The sequence below is a fragment of the Colias eurytheme genome, chromosome 6 (genome assembly GCF_061535395.1).
Source record: "Colias eurytheme isolate Ceu_HAF_F1 chromosome 6, ilColEury1 Martin Lab GWU primary, whole genome shotgun sequence".
Lineage (NCBI taxonomy): Eukaryota > Metazoa > Arthropoda > Insecta > Lepidoptera > Pieridae > Colias > Colias eurytheme.
Window position 1 is genome coordinate 10752098 of NC_142985.1, and position 20377 is coordinate 10772474.

Sequence of the window (20377 nt, forward strand, 5' to 3'; positions counted from 1 at the left end):
CTTATTTTAAAATTACAGTCTTGTTCCAAAATTGTTTTTCATATCAACTTATTGATGCTTTTTAAATTTCAGCAGATATTTTTAAGCTCTAACACATTTATTTAACATTCCTTCATACTTTATTCATATTGATATTGCATTAGGTAAGTAATTTGAATGTTTAAGATTGAATAAAATTTCCAAATAGAGATTTGATAAATCGCTAAAAGTTCCCAACTTGAAATTATGTTACATAAAACGTTCGCGTGTTGTTATTATTTACAATGTTGTACTGTAATATTGTTGGAATTTATACATTTATAGAGACCTAGTCTTTATTACAATTTACATTGAAAGTTCACGTGCAAAAAATTATGATAAATTTGCTTCCATTTAAATGTTTTGTAGGTATACGATTTTCGCTAAATATAATATAGGGCAGATTTTCTAATAGTAGGTACGTATATTTGTATATACCTAATGTAAAAAATATTAGTCTCGTTCTTTCTTATAAAAATAATTTGACTTTGATTCATGTACTTGTTTAATGTATGACACTTGATTAGGTATTAAAAAGTTTAAAAACTTCAATATAAGGTGAATAGCTGCTATACGCATTTAATTGTATTTCTAAATACTGTCTTATATTATATAGATGTTGATTTCCTATATAAATAACAAACCTCCTCTTTATTATAACGTCAAAATAATAATTATTATAATCATGAAAACTAATGAAATTTTACCTAACTAAAGGAAGTATCTACTGAGTAAATTGAAACCTAATCTAATATTAGACCTTATTTTACCATGCACTACGACTAAGTATAGTATGGGAGAACAAATAAAAATCAAAATAATAATTTTATAATACATTTATTGATAATGACAGCGATGGTTGACTCAAATTTGCTACTTGGCAAAAATATTTCCACTAGAAGTGAACTATCTGTATTTAAATATTAAAAATCTCTTTATTTGTTTACAATAATGAATATTACGCAACCATCTATGCTACCAAGTAGCCGCCTAATCTATCGCTTATCACATAAAAAGAAATCGAAATACATTTCATTTGTGATCAATAATCATTATTTTACACAATTTTTAAAACTGGCAACACAATACATAACGTCATAGCTACACTAAAAAATAATTACATACGAAAATAATACAACAAATTTATAAGCTCATATCGATGCAATGAATTGACTGCAATAAATACAAATTACACTATAAAACAAAAAAATAATTCAATTTAACTATAATTTAAAACGAAAGCACAGCACATTGTCAGCTTAGTTCTAATTAAAATAAATTAGGACCTAAGAGACGTCAAGGTCACTATTAGCCTAAACCTAGGAGCCCTAGTGCACACTCCGAATGCTTTAATCGTAATCTCAGCGGTACCGATACCTGTACAACCCATCTTTAATCCAAGACACATATTTTCTTGCAATCCAAAATGGTACTTATGCCTTAGGATATAGATATTAATATCGTTAAAATGTAATCTCAATCGCGATTGGTGTTTTTAAAGATAGGTCATAGACGCAGTACACTCCCCTCGTTGCCCGAGTACTACCACAACTACTGGACAGAAGCACATCGAGAGTTTCAAAGACACATCCTACAATATTTGAAAAGACTTTACTCAACATTTTCATTATAGTCGACTACACATTGAGCTGTCCTAGTTGAGGCCTGATTATGGTAAAAAATGCAAAACATTCGCACTCTGTCTATAAAAATCTAACTTATAAATAGTGTAATCCGATAATAAATGTTGAAAATGGAATGTTTAAGTACAACAGTCTAGTAAGCTTTGTGAAAATTATCTGAAAAAATACGACGTCAGTCAAGGTTCACGTAGTCTACGAAAAATGGCGTTGTAGTCTCCGGTGCACGTTAGGCGAATATTTTTTTATATTTTTTCTAATTTATTACTTAATCGTCATATTTTACAACTTCGTGTAGAGGAATGTAGGCAAGTGACTGGCTATGTTTGCTGAGAGTGAAATTTTAAAAACACTAGTAAATAACGAGGCGTATTAACACTATTTGTGTACTCAATAAAGTGTACTTAACAATTACATCACTAAGAGGATGGAATATACAATAAGGTGATCTAACACTATACCGCTCCGGACGCGAAGCGGGTCGATGTGGACATACCCTAATACACTTGGTTATACATTCACTACTCTTGCTATGTCGGCCTGATGGTCACCCGAACCTAAGCTACCGAGAATGGCTACCACACGAAAGAAAACATTATACAGTTTCGATTATTGTTTCCGTGGAGGGATATAATGATTTGAGGACTAAATTTTAACACATGAATTCAATATACAGCGCGTTGAAACACGTCTACAAACATTAAATTTTTACATTCTCAAAAATTTTAACTACACAACCCTAATCGATATAGGTGTGGTGCAAGTGACGAGCGAACGATTCCAAAACAATAGAGTATCGAAGCGTAAACCCGCAAAAGATCAGTATCAGCGTATATTCTTTAGATAATATATCAAATGTCAAATTACATTCAAAAATTCGCAGTAAATTGTCGCTCGTGACTTGCGCCGGGAGATGGAGAGATATATTTTGGCTATAAAGAGTCCGTGGCGATGGCTCGATAGTGTACTAAGTACAAGTCTTTATAAGGACGTAGATGTGACATTGGACGATTTCGTTTAAGTTTCAAATTAGAGGGTAAAATCATTTCCGAAAAAATTTCGTTTCAAAAAAAATTAAGAACGTGGCAAGAAATTATCACAATGGAGTGGCAAACGTGTCCAAAACACAATATGAGCAAATAGGGGTTATTTTAAATGCATTAAAATGCCTAAGTCCCATCCACCAACAGGGGTAACAGAAATTTAGTCAAAACCATAGGAACTTTTCGCGTCATGATTCATTTCAGCAGATATGTCAAAACATTATGCGTACAGTATAAACGTGTCTTTATTACACTTTCTGTTATAAGCCAAACATGTAGTGTATAATGTGCCTTAAAAAGCGTCAAGTCAATGAGCTAATACATAAATAATTTACGATAACGTCTACCACAAACTATACAGTAAAAAATTCTATACAAACAATCCGCCTTCCGTCGATCACAAACAATTCATTGGTCTCTAAATCATTAAATTATTATCAATAAAAACACACGCAAACATCCACGTATTTACAGTAAAATAATGATAAAATAAAAAATAAAATTATATTATAAATCGATTGAATGTCAAATTTATTTACAAACGCGTTTTAATGATAAAAACGAAACGTAAACGTACACAATACAAAAAAATAAAATATTTCGCTAATAAATCGAACAGCTGCGTAGAAAACGTGAAAATTCCTTCGACCATCGGTTACAAACGTGACAACCGAAGCGAGAAAATAGTTTTCCTCCAATGGTACGACGCCACAGAGCTAAAGGTTAACACCTCACGGATTAGCTCTGCGTGGACGCACCACACACCGACCTACGAACGTCCCGGGGAATGTGAAACGAAAACGTGGGTAAATTATTGCTTTTACACGCGACGAGAACAAAATATACACAATATAAGCACCATAGCGTTACAAGAGTGCAACATAAAGAGGACTTGGACTCGTAGTGTGGACGTGCGATTATTTGCTCCTGGTCTTGGTGCCGACCGCGTTTATACTGTCGCCGCGACTCCGCGATCTGTGCAGGTTCTGTAGGCCTTCACCTGCGGGAATAAAAAGATAATAGTTTATACACACAATAGTCAGGTCATTAACGGTTATTGTTATGTGTAAGTGTAACTTTAAGTGTCAGTGTTTTATGTTACTATAAATGTGAGTAGTTCTGTAGTGTGTCCATAACTGTAAGTGAAAGTTGAACTATAAGTGTGAGCGAAATATCATTAGTGTGACTGCCACTGTAAGTGTTGATGCAACAGTAACTTTGAGTATCATTCTAGTCAAATGTAAGTATGAATGAGTAAATGGTAACACTATGTTATGACGTTTCAAAAGTGCTTCTAGAACAAGTCTTATTGAATAAATAAATGTTTGAGTCAGTTAGAGCCATTTTAAGTGTGTCTTTAACCCATTGAGCCCCGAACGGCCAGATCCGACCGCGACACAATATATTCTCTATTGTGTCTGTGATTCCGGGGCCTGATGGATTAAGTGCAAGTGTAAGTGTAAGTGTCAGCATTCACCCTTGCTAGTGGCCCGCGTGAGCTCAGCGCTGCGGAAGGCTCGCGCGGACCGTCCGCGGCGATCTTGCGCCAGTTTTTCACCGCGCACGAAGATGCCATGCCGCGGCCGACACTCGAAGTAGCGTATACCGGCTACTGAGCCGTCGTTCTTGCCTGTGGAATATAAAATAAATTAGTAATGATGGGTACAATGAAATAATGAATAATTAAAAATCCAGTTTAATATCAACATAAACGTTCAAATACTACACACGCAAGTGCAATATTTGGAAATTTGCACAATTCATGGCCACAAAAAGCCTTATATCCCTGTGTTTCGTTTAACATCCATACTAATGTTTAAGCTGAATAGTTTGTTTGCTTGAACGCGCCTATCTCAGGAATCACGGGTCCGATTTGAAAAATTATTTCACTGTTAGGTAGTCCATTGATCAAGGAAGGCTATATAGGCTATAATTTATATTTATTATATCATTTCATTAAAACCAGTAGGAGCGGAGCAATGCGGGTAAAACCGCACGGCACACCTATACTAAGGTCGCGAAACACAAATAATTTCGTACATTGATTTGGTATACCTATCTCTGTCGCTCTTGCGTAATAATGTTTACGAGGGTGCGACAAAAATAGCTTATACGGTTATGCACGAAATTCTTTTTGGTTCGCGACCGTAGTATAATATTGTGTATAACTGACCGGTGGGCGCGTCCAGCTCGACACCAACCCAGGTGCCGCTCGCGAAGTGCGTGGGCCCGATGTACGCCACCACGCCCGTGGAGCTGCTCAGCCGCAGCTGCACACTCTCGCCCACCGCCATCCACTCGGGTAAAGTGTGCGAGCGCTCGCATTCCGACGACTCGTCTGTCAAATTAAATAAATAATAATAATAAACATCTTTATTGACATAATAATTATATACAGGTCTAGATAATGAATCCTTCGGCTCCCGAACTAGTTTAAAACTGTGTCTCAGGAGCCACAGTTAGCACAGCCAATTAGAACAAATAAACATACATTCATCATAAATTACCACAAGTTGAGCTATTATAATCAACAGATTTTACAAATTAGAATAATGAAAAAAAATACGTATCAGAAGTGAAACTTCTTTGGCAAGATTCAAAGATATCAAAATCGTATATATCGCCTTATTTCATGACGCGACCTTGAAATTTTACTCTCAACGCAGCTAAAGAAGTTTCACTTCAAAAATCATCACACATGTAAAATTACAAAATAAAAATAGCTGCTGAATTCCTATTCAGCAGCTATTTTACAGCACCGAAAATCAGTGCTGTATTCCTATACAGGAACAAAAAGGAAGGAATACAGCACCGAAAATCAGTGCTGTATTCCTATACAGCACTGATTTTCGGTGGTTCTCAAAATTATTTTTCTTAATTACAAACAAGGTCATAACGACACAAGTAAACCATTAAAAATCTCGAGAAACTTGAATGCTCTACTTACACACCAAACACTTCTATTTATATACGTCATACACCATTATAATTAATACAAATGGGAAAAAATTTCGTATCGGTTTATAAGACAAGATTTATAAGAATTCGAGATAGATAAACAAACAACCAAATTAACACCAAAACACTTACCATGCAAGATCCTCTCAGTAGAGGACGCGGGCGTGTCTCGTAGCGCACGTGATGGCGCTTGTTCGTACGCTTTGCGAGCCGCGGGGTAAGACGCGCGTGCCGCACTGCGAGCGTTGTTCGCACGACGCCGTACCACCTGCAAGATTTATGTTTATTTGTAATTATATTATATTAATAAATGTTATGAAGAGGAAATACTTTCGCAAAATACGTGTAAAATAGTGTAAAGTATGTATATACGTGTATTGCGTTGTAAAATTATTTTCATTCGAAAAATAATTTTACCGAGTTACATAGACTAAACACGTATTTTATAAAATACAATTTTTTTTTAATTAAACGCTATCAACAAATTTAAACACTAAAAGAAGTTTTCTCCTTGATTTTATACATTAAAGACAATATTATTCTCCTTCAACAAAACCATAATCATCCACTATAATATTACTGAATTATAAATTTTACTATAATAACATTATCGACGTATACCATCCACTATATTAAATCATCAAACTGTCATCATTCCTTTTGTAATTTTCGTCAAACAATACGAACCTTGCCAGCGGGCAGCGATGTATTAACAACCGGGTCTGGTCCGGGCGAGTCGCTCTCCCCAACCGAAGACGCCTCACGACTTCGCGTCCCGTGACTCGACTGTTCGGAGCTCACTGATTCTATTTCCGCTTCACCTGTAAATATAACTTAAATGAAATACAGCCAAGCATAAAAAAATAGCCAAATATATAAAATGTAACTCTATAAACGGATAAATTCGTAGTTTAATATAAATAAATGTAATAAAAAAATGTAATCTAAATAAATGTTATGTATAATTCAGTTTCCATATTCTGTCCAGAATCATTATTAAAGTGAAACTTTTATTACATCGTCTTAAACTTTTTGGTCTGTGTAGCGCATGTCGCGTGACGGTCGAACCGTACGATAGTTATCGTACAAATACGATAATTTTGTGCCTAAGTTTCACTTTTACCGTGGTTTCATAAAACCACACAACATTTTTCTTTTTACATCTAATCATGATACGTCAATCTCACGAATTAAGAGTGACTCGAAAAAAAAAAACAATTATAAATGAATACATGGCTGAAAATTTTTATCAGCTTAATTTGGTACAATGAAACAAATAAATGCTACTCACCAAACGAAGTATCATGCGCCGATTCCCCGTTGACCTGTAGCTCGGTTTTGTTTTGACTAGATACCACAGCGTGCGTCTCCACCGGTATGGCGCCGAGCGGGTCCAATATCTGCGAGTCCTTATCATCCTTCATAGCTTCCTCACAATCCCGTAAGAAAGGATTTATCCTATTCCTCGATCCCGGAGTCAGTACTGGCGTTTTGGTCTTTTCGAAAGCGACATCCTCGAGCTCATTTTTCGACTCGACTATTTCGTTCTTCAAGTCTGTTATATCGCTTCGCAGTTCACTGATTTCGTTCCTGAGGCCGGCCATGGAGGTTTTCGTTCGACTCAAGTGCGTGTAGTCGATTTTGTCGAAATCAGGTGTGTCGTCAACGGACATGCTGCGTATGGACAGCGTGTCATCGTTGGTCAGGTTCGTCGATGATACGGCTTGTGAACCTGAAGACATAAATAAAAAAAATGTATGCGTGTACTAGAGTACACACGTAAGAAGTGAAACTTCTTTATGACCTTAAAAATGTCACGAGTATGGCGTAACGCAAAAATGTCACGCGTACGGCGTAACGCAAAAATGTTACATTAAATTTTTGTCCAACCCCGATAAAGAAGTTTCACTTCAATAAAACATAGTAAAAATACCTCTTAATTAGTCAATATCAAAAAAATATATTTAAATTACTAAATTATTGCTATTTACTTACCGTATCCACTAGAAGATATCGACGGTGAATTCTTGTTGGGAATTCGTTCGCAGGCGAGTTCATGCAATGAGTCCAGTGTTTTTGATGTTGGCAAGAAACCACGAGAAGTGGCACGCGATCGGGTACGCTGAAATCAAAATAAAATTATGAAATATATCCCCATTCTGACCATTTATGTCACTTTATTGTAACCAAATCATATTATTTATATTTGTTTTATACTTACGTGTGAGCGTGGTGTGGTCAATTCATCAGTAGGGGCCGATTCCGGTTCAGAATGAGAATCTTCGTCGTTACGCCTTCCCGGCTCTTCGTGTAGTGTTGTCATACGCAAACCCAATTTCCCACTTGCAGGAGACGCTGCAAGTACCAAGATATATTACCAACAATGTAAGGATGTTCATACAGACACAAAAATGTTCAGCAAATCATCATATATTATCATGAATAAAATCAGCCAAAAAAACGAGCGTATCTACAAATGATCTGAACCTACAGCTGACACGTGTCCAAAATTTACAAAACAAACTTGAATACTTTTACTAGACTATCTACTTAAAATATGACTATAAAAGATTGCGACCAATATACAAGAGAATTTTGAGATGCGATATATTGCCAATTCATGCTGAAATGTATGAAGTTCATGCCAACTCCGCTTGATGTAAGACTCCTAAGGAGACTCCAAGCATAGATGAAAAATAAAACAAAATATAAAATGATGCATCAATGTTTGATTGAACGTAGCAGTTGTTACCTACGTCGAAGGTACCAAACAAGCACCAATACGCAAATAACACAAAACAAAAAACAACCAAAGTGTATATGAGACAACGAAAAATATTCGAAACAAGCCAATCTAATGATTCTACGACTTAAATGTCATCACGTACACTTATTCGGCGTCTGCAGTCTCAGAGAGTTCAGGTTCAAGTTCAAATTAAGGAACGTTGGTCGAGCTGAAATAGAAATGTTAGTACATGTGTCATAATAACGTATACCAGACCACACAATAGACCAAAATAACGAAGGACAGTTCACCAATTATTTTAAGACATTATTTGAGACTGAAAAATGTTAATATGATAGTATTTATTATCTTAAAATTGAACTTTTATTTGAGTACTTATCAAAGAAATTATTTATAGCATTATAATAGAGTACTTATATAAAATATAAATATGTATATACAGGTCCAGATTCTTACGACAATATCCATAGATAAATAATTCATTCATGTATCTGGACGCTAAATAACACTTTCTAATTCCATGCTTTCATATTATATCTATGTTTTATTGTTTACTTCAAGTAATTACTACTTGATACATGCATCTCGTTCCTAACACACACACCTACATATATGTTACGAATACCATAACAATATACTACTATTACCATCTACAATACGACTGTTATTCAAGTTTTTCATTTTATCGTCTTACAACACCGTACAAATTGTATAACATGGCTGTATCATTGACGTATATTAGTTTTCATTGTAAACAAATGCAAATCTTATTGTCCCTTAAAGCGTGATCTGCTGAATTGACAGCAGTAAAATTAAGTGGAAGGGATAAAAAATAAAAAACAAGGACATGCTTGTTTCATGCAAATAAAAGTGACACGCAAACAAACAAAACACAACGACAGAAGCTTGCTGGATGCCGGAAGCTAATCCGTTAAGATATCACAGCCTCAGTATATTGTATACATTTGATCCTTACGAAATCATTATTTTAATTCGGACGAATTAAATTTACATTATTATCAAAGATGTTTACAGCCAATTACCCAAGAATGACTATTAATTTTGATTATATAAAGGTATCACAACACAACTAATTATTTCCAATGTTAACATTGCATTCGTCTAATAGTTTTGCCATACTGCGCCATTCCCAGTCAATACCATTTATTGTCACCTGATTACCTGATAGGAACGAGCCTGAAGGTTGCGAGGGGTCAAGATATAACAAAAAAACAATGTTAGTTTAAGCCGGGATCACATTTTGAAAAATTTCGAACAGCCTTCTTAATATTTGCAGTACGGACTGAATTTGAATAAATTTTTGATAAATTAAATTCAGAAAAAAGCGTCTTATTTCAGTCATAACAAATCAATTACTAAAAAGGCGTGTTATATTTAAAAAAAAATGAGTGAAACCCACTCAAGTTAATTTCGAAAAAAAGAAAAATATAATTTTGTAAGAGAAAAGAGATAGAGAAAGAGTATTAGTATCTGGGAGCATAGCGTTGCCACAAAGCAAGACGAAATAAAATCATTGTGAATGTATGGTGGTATAAAATTGTGAACAGTGAAAAGAAATAAAATAAAAATAATGTAAAATATTCTAGCTGGGGAGTGTGTATATCATTGTCATGGATGTGTTAAATCGGTTTATCGGTAGGGCTATACTAAAAACCTACGTATTCGTGCAATTATATACAAAAATTATTGCAAAATATGCCTATATCCTAAATCTACTCTATGCACTAAAACTAACTCTCGGTTGTATGAAGTATATGTAGTATTTATTAATCTCGTCTAAACATCGGACCTAGTGAAAGGATCAATTGGGGTGAGCTATAAAAATGGTAATGTGTCGTGACAAGAGGAGTAGCAGAAAAGAAGTACATCAGTGAGACGAGTATATAAAATATTAATACACACATTGTCCTGTTAAAAAACCACAATTATTAGAAATAAAAATCACCAATAGGAAACGTGATAATCATTAAAAAATAATTATAAATCGCACACTTTGTCATAGTTAAATACGTACCAAGTCCGAAGGGTTTGGTGGGCGTGGTCAGGTCGGGGTCGTTGTGTGCGGGCGCCGCGTACGAGTGACGTATACGACGCGGAGTTTCGTCTGCCAAGTCGGCCACACTGCCCGACCGGCCTGATGAGAGACCGGCTAGCGACTCGAACGATGAGTCCAGGCGCATTATCTAAATAGATTCAGTTTGTTTAGTAGGGGGCTTTGGTGTGGAGTCATCGTATTTTTGATAAAATAGTTTTTTTAATAAATTGAGTAGAGACGTTTATTTTGTCGATTAAATTACGTTGCTGGATAACGATTAAACGATTCAATTATTCAAGAAATAATTAAATATTATGCCAAAGATTTTAAAGAATGTAAGTAAAAATCTAATTGTAATCATTTAAAAGTGTCTTGTTGTAAAAATTAAGATCAAATTCACACATTTTTCCTGGTGATTTGTGATCGTGCTACATTTCACCATTTAGTGAACAAAAGGGTGATTAAAAGAAGTATTGATGGATGACCAATTGATATAATATAGACTAGTTTCTTTAACATAGGATATTGGACATAAGTTCCCTGCACATACAGAAAGGTAACCACTAAACTAAAGAGCTCTTAAGCTAGCCAAATAATATAAATAGATGGAGGGAACATAAAACATGTAACATGCCCAGTCCTACAGCGACCACCAAGACTTGCAGCGACGAAAATAAAATGTTCATACAAACAGCACAAAAATATTCATACATCTCTTTCCAACATCAAAGTATCATCGAATCAAAGGAACCATTCTTGCAACGTCTACACTTTAGCTATCAATTACAGATGCTATAACTGTCAATAATTTGTCACATTATTAAACATTGACCATTATATACAGTGTTCTACCGCAATATACCATAATAGCGAGAAACAAAAAAGAGCGTGTGTGCCGAGCACACGTGTCAGAAGTGAAACTTCTTTGGCAAGATTCAATAATACGAATATCGTCGCCTTAGGGTGATTTTCCAACAATAATGTGCGAGGATGTGTATCGAGGAATGTGTTTGTATATAACCAATCATATCGCTTCATTTAATTTGAAGTTAGAAGCGATACTATTGCTTACTTACAAATACATTCCTCACTACACTTGCACATTATTGCTGGAAAAGCACCTTGATTATGGCGTGACGGTATTGCCATGAAAGAAGTTTCACTTCAAAATGAAATGCAACAGACAGTATGCGAGTGTAAGGGCCATGCTGACTCACGTTGTTCCCGCTCTTGGCCGCGTTCTCGAGCGCCTGAGACAGCTGCGCCCGCGTGCGTAGCGACAACACACATCATTAATGATTGCATACACGAGCGAGATGTAACTTAACCTCTTTTATTTATAAGTAATAATCAAATACAACAACGCAAGTAACAAAATGTTAAATATGGACTTTATTACATTGATTATTAAATTTAAAGTAGCTTTTACAGTTATTATGGAAAATTTTCAAACTAAAATCATTTATGCGTTTGTTGATCTGGTTACTAAATTATTACATAATTTTGTTTTAATATTACAAGATTCTATAGTGCATTTCTTTGTACGATTGTAACGACTCTGGACTTTACGAGTAGCAAAAACATCAACTTAGAATATTTATTTGAGCCATTTTAACGATATTGAATAGTTTACACGCACTATAGAATCTCATAATTCACATAACGATTGGGTAGTTCGTGTAATATCGTCGTGTTTCACGTATCGCATACGCACCTATCGCTCGTGGAAACAATCAAATGAAAAGCTGAGCACATTTATACATTATTGTTATTTTTATAAAATTCTCACAGTCAATTCAAAATTTGTATACATTTTCTGTTAATATGTTAGTAACGACAAATAACACCAGCGGACAGCTCAAGTTAATAGCGTTGTATAAAGCGTCGACGCTCGAGTGTGTAGTGGAAACGGATCATCATTTATATACTGTATCATCGATGTAAGCAGACGCAACATAATTTAGGATATTTTCTCACCACGCAACGCGACGACGCGTCATCCTGACCGAGAGCATCGTATTCCTGCCCTTGCAATGACGATACGAAATCAACGACATATCGAGTCGCGTTGCAAAGCGTTTGAAACGCGTCGCGTCGTGAGAAAGCACCCTGAAATAATCACATATACTTTGTATTATTGTTGCATCTCAACGCACGGCCTCGCTCTTACTGTCGTGTGTCCAATGTGTGAAGCTTTCTAGGAGATGAATAGCCCTGTATGTGTTAAATAGAAGAATTAATTGGTATGATTTTGAATATGAATTTTGTTAAGATGCATTGTCATGGTACGAGCGGAACATTCCCGAACGCAAGATGCAACAAGAATAACCAATTACTTCTCATTTATTCGATGTATCGTGTGTTTGCGCCTGCATTGAAACTACTGTTCGTTTTCGAATAAGCGGTGTAAGTTGTGAGCGTAAAATAAATCGCGGAAAATATTTCATTGTTTCCTTTATTTTAACTGAGCATTTATTGATGACCACGTATTTGTTATAAAAATATAATTAATCAAACAAAAATTTACCCAATTGTCCCACCATACAAAAAAGAATCATCAATACACGCTAGTGCAGTGTCGTCACTACAACGTAAACTGTGTCTTATCCCCTCACAATAGGGTCTACAATAGTTTACCTGCGAGAAGTTGGGCACGGAGGCCGTCTTGCGCATGGTGACCGGTTGGCCGCGGGCTTGTTCTAACTCCTTAACGGCTACGCTCTGACGTAGACGGTCGAGGGTAAGGATGCTTTCCACTGCGCTCACGCCTCGCGTGTATTTCTCTGGAAGTTTTAATAACAATATAGTTATTAATTTTATAATCTAAAGAGCAATAACAAAGGTATTACAGTTTTAATAGAACGAAAATCTCAAATAAAGTGGAAGAAGTTAAGGAAAGTGCACAATCATTTTATGCTACGTCGCGTACATGGGAAATTATTTAAATCTATTATAATAATTTATTCCAACAAAGTAATTCAACAAATTTTGAAGTACATATATAGAAAATGATTGTACACTATAATCGTCTTTTGTAAAAGATAAGTACAGAACAACCTTCTGAAACACCCCATTACAAATCCTTAATCAACCAAATACGAAAAACCCTATAAAATGCCCCCAACTAACCGATATAAGTCTCCCCATCAGCGAAGCTCGAGTCCTCCCCGGTAGCGGCTATTTGCGCGAGACTCTCCCGTTCCTCCAACTCTTCAGACGCTTTGGGAATATTCGACACCACTTCGTATGTCACCCCGGTTTGCGTGAGCTGATCCGTCCTGTAATACGTGCTAAAGTTTATGGATAGTGCGAGTGTAGGTTAGTAAAATCTTGTCATAGTAAAAAATACAAAAGTGGTTTAATAGTGCATTAGTGACCCTTATATCTTAAATTATTAAATTAACAAGTCAACCGCCGATAAATTAACAATAACTTGGCTTCACAAAATGCAAGAAATTACTTGTTGAAATTTTTCAGAAAATGCAAGAAATTACTTGTTGAAATTTTAAATCCTTACTTTCTCATCTCAATCGAACTTATCACAAATAGAACATAACAAAATGGACCTTTTTAAACAGGACAAATGACTTATAAAATAAACTTGTCGCACAACCCTTTCCGTGTAAAAAATCAAAATTAAATCAATTGTCAAAGCTTACCTAACGATCTTCTTCCGTATCCGATCAGTAAGACTCTGCCGCTTGTAGATATTGAGCGCGAGTCGCTTGCGCAGGATGAGCTCCATCGGCGCCGGGTGGGAGAGACGCACCGTTGTTTTCAGTATCAGGTATACGCGTTCGTTTGCTGTATAATAATGTTTTTATTGAGAAAAATACAATAAATAATGTATATTTTGTACTATGTATTTATTCTTTTATCATGTCTAGATGTTAAGTTATAAGGCAATTAGTTAGGGGGCAATCTTTTATATCGTTTTTACTATATAATTAATTGTTTGTTTTTGGTGCCCTACACAATATTTTTAAGGTACACTAAAGTATTTTTAGTGCAGTGTAAAACTTTATTATTGTGTTTTCGTTTACTATGCTTTATCCCGAACGACATACGCAATACCAGAAGATGTGCAAACGTGTGCAGCCTCTCTCCTCAGGAGTAGCATGTGTGATGTGTGGAAAAAGGAAGGTGGAATTTCTCCGTCGAAAAAGGGAGGATCCTCGACCAGTCTACTCGACTGGCCGACCATTAAGCCCCCAACGGATGATATTGGATAGTTTTAGCTAGTCAGACCGAGGTATCACTACAAGTGCTTGCTCCTTGGGCAGGATCGAGTGTGGTGTATACAGTGCAGCGTGCAGGGCCCTCACCCTCAGTGACGCGGTTGAGGTACTGCGAGTCGTGTATGGAGGAGTCCCACGCGGCGGCCGCGCTCACGTCCTTGTGGTGGTGCTGCACCAGCTGCAGCTCGTAGAACTTGTTGCCGTGCTCCTTGGGCAGGATCGAGTGGAGACCCGCTACGGAGACTTCTTCGCCGGTGCCGTGTGTTGTTAGATCGTCCGCTGAAATCAAACATATTCTTATTAAACTGAAATTTATTTTGTCAAAAAAAAATATATAGGGATGATACTTTTCTTCTATAGGCACTTCAGACAAGTAAAGATATAGGACAAGAAAAAGACATACCATTAAGATCCAAGAACAAAACAGGAATATGTTGTTCCATGCCGGGCGGGGGGTTCCACGCGGCCGGCGCTCCAGGGATCGGACTGCCAGGACTTGGTACCAAAACCTGCGATATTTTTGGTAATATTCAAATAAAAAGTACAAAGGGACCATCAGATATGCTATTTACACGCTACAATTTTTTTTTTTTTACCATAAACAAAAAACTTTATTTTTGTAAAAAAAAATGAAAAATACAAGGCCGCACTAACGATAGTGTTAAAATATATACATATAATATTTTATTTTATTTTGACACATTTTTTAACAAATGTTTATCGCTTAAACGTACCGCATTTCTTTCTTCAGTGAGCGAAACCCACTGTTCAACGAGCGACTGTTCCCTCTCCATATCGCGTTCACTCTTCAACGACGGCGACATGTTCACCAATTTCTAAACAAAAATACAAATATGTACATTATCATCAAATATGTATTAAAGATACTTAACATAATAACTGATGATTACAATATTTAAAAAAAATCGTATTTACGTGACACCATCATCTTTCTCTTTCCCGCGTACTGTACTTCTTAATTACTAAGTGAATTAACAAAATCTACGTTCACACAAAACTTTACAAAAAAAGAAATCTAGCCAAAAATAATAATTTATTAATTTTGAGTTTTGAGTTTTTTTTTTTAAACCATATATTTACCTGTAGCTGTGCGTGTAAGTGCTGTCTCCGACGCGCGAGCGCTTCGCTCCACCTCTCGCGGAGCACGGCGAGGTCTTCCTCTTGGTACGAGTCGAGCGGTTTTTGGAGCCGTGACCTGTTTACAATATGTTATTTTTTTTATTCATACAATTGTATTTTTTAGAATGGTAAAACATAACTAAAGATACAATGTATTCAAATTGATTTGCTGTATTTTCGAAAATGCCACAAAATCTTGGTAAAAAATACATTGCCGAAAATATTTTTTCCATATATTATGCGAATATACGAGCTTGTATATATGGACAAGTGTGCAGCATCGATCAGATTTATCAAATTTTCTGCGTATGTTAATAACGTCACCAATGCTTGAAACGGTGAAGAAAAACATCGTGAGGAGACAGACATGTCGACGGCTCAAAAAGTTCGACCACATGTGACATTTGCCAACCCGCACTTGACTAACGTGCTGACCTGTACCTTTATAGCACACCCCGGACACTCCATACAAAATTATCATTTTGACAGTCACACTGTAGAGACTGCAAAAGTGTGTGTTAAGGCTGCAGTCTAGCAAAATTGCGTTTTCAACAAGTTATTTGACAATTTTTTCCCGGCTAATGAAATGATAAACTGAATTTTTTTTTCTTGTTTATCAATTAGTGTTATATACGCAATGCGCGTGAATTTTTTCACATGTATAAAGTTACTTTATGTTACCTTAATCAGGCCTTCAAGATAAGTCTCTTTCCCCCAAAGACATTTCGAGCTAAGTTTGTGCACTCACTACGTTGCAACCGATTACAATTTATAAAATCTGATCAGCGCATTATTATCCTTATATAGTCGTTATTAAAAACTGCTGATTACAATTGCCGAAAAACTTATGATTTTCTTAATTAGAACGTTATAAATTCATTAAATTTCCCATTTTTTGCCTTACAAAATCTATTGATGAATACTGCTAAAAGTTATTTTTTCCATTAATTTATTCGAGTTGGTTGAAGACCAATGATTATTAATCCTTTAAAACATTTTTTTTTTTAATTTTGATAATTCTTTAAATATTAAAAAAATATTTAAAATAATGAGGAAAAATCCTAGCGAATTTCTTTAGTCGCGCTCCTTGGGCCGGAGCGTTCTGACGTGTGCTCTACGCTCGATTTTCCTTCATACCGAAGTGAAAGTTGCTCTACTTCATTAAATTTAATATTTTTGTTAATTGATTATTTTTATCTTAGTTTTGTGCAAATATTCGTATTTTTAAACATTTGATTTTGATATGGAAAATAAACGAAACAAATACGCGTGTAACTACTAGAAAAAAAATTATCTTCGAACATAAAGTTAATGAAACCAAATAGATTGCAAAGGTGATTGGCAACAATTTCTTTATTTTACGGCGTGTCAGTAAAGGGATGTATATTTCTTTAAAACTAAAGTAAGCTCATAAATTTTCTTATAATATATTTTTTTTGAAGTTCCAAAAATGTTTATTTTTCGTTTGAGAAATATGAAATATAATATAAACTTGTATTGAGAACTTGAACTTCCCAAGTTCATCCGGGGAAATCCCCATACGGGGAAAATGATTTGTTTACTCCAAAATTATATGCCGAGGTGTTTTAATTTTTTCTTCTAGTCATTTTCAACGTAGCGGCATGTTGTTTGATTATTAATTTTGTAACTTAAATACAGGATGTTGGTTTTATATTCTGATCTTACGATCAGACGCGCTGACAAATTTAGTCCGCCATTTCTAGTTTAGTCCACCAACTCTAAGTACCAATATTAAAACGAATGGATTATCATCACATCATCAAAACTCAGATGTAATGGAAGATCACATTAACATAGAAAATTCAGTGGGTGTTGAGAACTAAACAAACACAAGTAACAGAGACGCGAAGAATAAAAAAAGAGGACGAAAACGATAATTCGTTGATGCTTTCCCTTTTCGACGTATTGTTAGGGTACATCACCAATCTGCAAAAAACAAAACTGATGATTCCCAATTGCTGATTAAAAATGAAAAACAAATAATCGACAACAGTGGTGAAAATTTGCTGATCACAATGAAACATCCTTCAGTGGTAGCAGATTTACTCATTTAAAATGTATCGGTGAACAGCGTAAAGGAGAGGAGAACAGGAAAACATTATGAATGTGGATGGTGGATTTTATACAGAGTGTAATCGTTAAGTATGTGCAGGCGATTATGACGTTATTATTGCAGGTATCAAAAAACTTAAAACTGATATCGAAATTACTTTACCTAATGAGCAAAATGACAATAATAACTTTTTAAAAGTATAACGAAAAATATCTAAAAAATTTACTTTATACACTCCCATATCAAAAAGGGAAAATGGGACTAGTAGAAGTTAAATATCTAATTCCGGCAAAAGACATGAATGCGGAAGATGCGGTTAAAAATAAAAAAATTAATATTTGAAATACAATGCAAAAAATAACACTTTTGAAATACAAATAAGCAGACTTCTGCTTCTGCAACTAAACGAAGAAGCAGAAGTCTGCTTATTTGCTGTTTGGACTGGAGTGAATCATTCGTTAAAAATAGAATATATAAAAAATTATGTAACGTTTAGGCAAAATAAAATGATGGACCATTTTCAAGATTTTACATAAATTGCCTACTGTCAGAATTGATTGATTCGAGACTTCAGCATTCGATGCCCATCAAGGACCCATCCTATATCATTCAAGCGATTGAAAAAAAAAGAGATAAATCCAGTGCAACCGATAAAGCATCAGAATGCTAGCAAAAGATTTATTAGGTTTATCAATATAAATCTATATATTATACATACATAATATAATAAATCTGTAGAAGACGCGAAGACCGACATCCGCGCGGACGGAGTCGCGGGCGGAAGCTAGTCAGAAATAAATATCTTTTGTTTTCATTTGCGTATTTTTCTATTTTATAATTTTTTAACACAAACATTACATTTTTTTATTATATACAAAATTTCTTTATCCGTTTTATTAGTTAAACTGAACAACTTTCATTAAGAAACTTAGGTCGAAAAAAATGTATAGAGTTATGCATTTTGTATGGAAAGCTTATTTTTTTTTTATATTTCGTTCAAATTTCTTTGTAAAAGTTGATCAGTTATATAAACATGAAGTTGAAGATATCAATAGAAAGTATTCGCAAATTTTGTGTACTGATAAAAAAAAATCACAAGGTGTAATTTTCACGAAAATTGTTTCAAAATGTCATTTTTGGTATTTATTACGAATATTAAATTATGCATACGAATGATTTAATTTTTAAAAATTAAGTGGAGCAACTTTCCCTTAGTACATTTGTATTATTTACATATAGGATGACAGGATGCATTTGTTTGCACTACTAGACCAAGCCCTTAACGCTTTATGGTTGGCACATTTGTGACTAGCGTAAAAAAAAATTCGCGTTTTTCTGTTGAAATACATCCGTAAACAGCACAATATCTAACCATTTTCTACGAAAAACGATAATCACAAATCCAAAATAGTAAAATTACTTTAAGTCAATTTGATTTATGTTGTCAATCTTCGTTGCGTATCGTCCTTGCTGAAAAATGCGGCCCATTTATAGCATGATCGTGCGGGGTGAGGTAAGTGTTTAATTTTGGCGGGAGGCGGAGTGTCCGTTTTGTAGCGTTTAGCTACTATTATGTATTCTGTGCTTATAAACCTTAGATCATTAAGTAATGGATAACACACGCAGGCGTTTCCCCTTTTGCCGAGGTATAAGATTATTCGAATCGAAAAATCTTATGCTTTCATAAAAACTACTTGCGTAATCGATTACGAACACTCTGCGTATTCGTAAAACATCGAAAGGACGTCTGCGAGTGCTCCGCTAAAAATGCCGTTTTGCACTGTCAAGTCTTGCAGAAGCAATTCAAACATGTCGAATATTAAAAAAGATGGAATAACCTTTCATTTGTGTATATTTTTTTATTTTTTTAACGTACATTTCTAATTAAATGCAATTTCTAATAATCGTCGATATATCGTTTAGCGATATGATCAAGACAAATAATCGAGTCATGTGTGTACTCGATCATTGATGCGGCCTCACGAGACTATCATGGAAAGAAAATATACAAATTTAATCTTTATGAACTAAGCGATAAAGTTGAATTTAGAACGCGATATTGAACCGCACTCCCCACGAGACTATAAAGTGATGTAGCGAGACTATCTTGAAGAGAAAATATACAAATTTAATCTTTATGAACTAAGCGATAAAGTTGAATTTAGAACGCGATATTGAACCGCACTCCCCACGAGACTATAAAGTGATGTAGCGAGACTATCTTGAAGAGAAATTCAAATTTAATCTTTATGAACTTAGTGATAGAGTTGAATTTAAAAACTCGTCGCTTAAAAGGTCGTTAATTTTTACGACTTTCTTAGTGACGGACTGCTTTTAACTTGAACGTCGATAAAAAAATATTTTTCTAAGTATAATTTGAAATGAGATGAGAATTAATCTTTATTATATTAAAATTTTACACAACTGCATAAAAAGGAGTATAATGTTTATTTTGTAAGTCTTG

The 20377-nt window shown here is 34.9% G+C and overlaps 1 protein-coding gene across 3 annotated transcripts in view; it reads right to left on the reverse strand.

Annotated features, from left to right (window-relative positions):
* Positions 1–839: 839 nt before the first annotated feature.
* Khc-73 (Kinesin heavy chain 73) overlaps positions 840–20377 on the reverse strand; it is a 110693-nt gene continuing 91155 nt past the window's right edge. Inside the window, exons 22-40 of one of the 3 annotated variants that reach the window (XM_090103142.1) lie at positions 15801–15915; positions 15434–15535; positions 15103–15208; positions 14787–14978; positions 14121–14265; positions 13591–13739; positions 13099–13244; positions 11679–11720; positions 10441–10609; positions 9588–9602; positions 8548–8613; positions 7881–8014; positions 7655–7781; positions 6951–7391; positions 6347–6480; positions 5792–5927; positions 4875–5039; positions 4179–4331; positions 840–3701 (exon numbers count right to left, since the gene is read on the reverse strand). In XM_090103142.1, coding sequence (XP_089959268.1) covers positions 3619–3701; positions 4179–4331; positions 4875–5039; positions 5792–5927; positions 6347–6480; positions 6951–7391; positions 7655–7781; positions 7881–8014; positions 8548–8613; positions 9588–9602; positions 10441–10609; positions 11679–11720; positions 13099–13244; positions 13591–13739; positions 14121–14265; positions 14787–14978; positions 15103–15208; positions 15434–15535; positions 15801–15915 — 2620 coding nt within the window. In that variant the 3' untranslated portion in view covers positions 840–3618. Of the gene's footprint in view, positions 3702–4178; positions 4332–4874; positions 5040–5791; positions 5928–6346; positions 6481–6950; positions 7392–7654; positions 7782–7880; positions 8015–8547; positions 8614–9587; positions 9603–10440; positions 10610–11678; positions 11721–12438; positions 12571–13098; positions 13245–13590; positions 13752–14120; positions 14266–14786; positions 14979–15102; positions 15209–15433; positions 15536–15800; positions 15916–20377 lie in introns of all 3 variants that reach the window. The other 2 variants (XM_090103141.1, XM_090103140.1) reach the window with 2 other exon arrangements.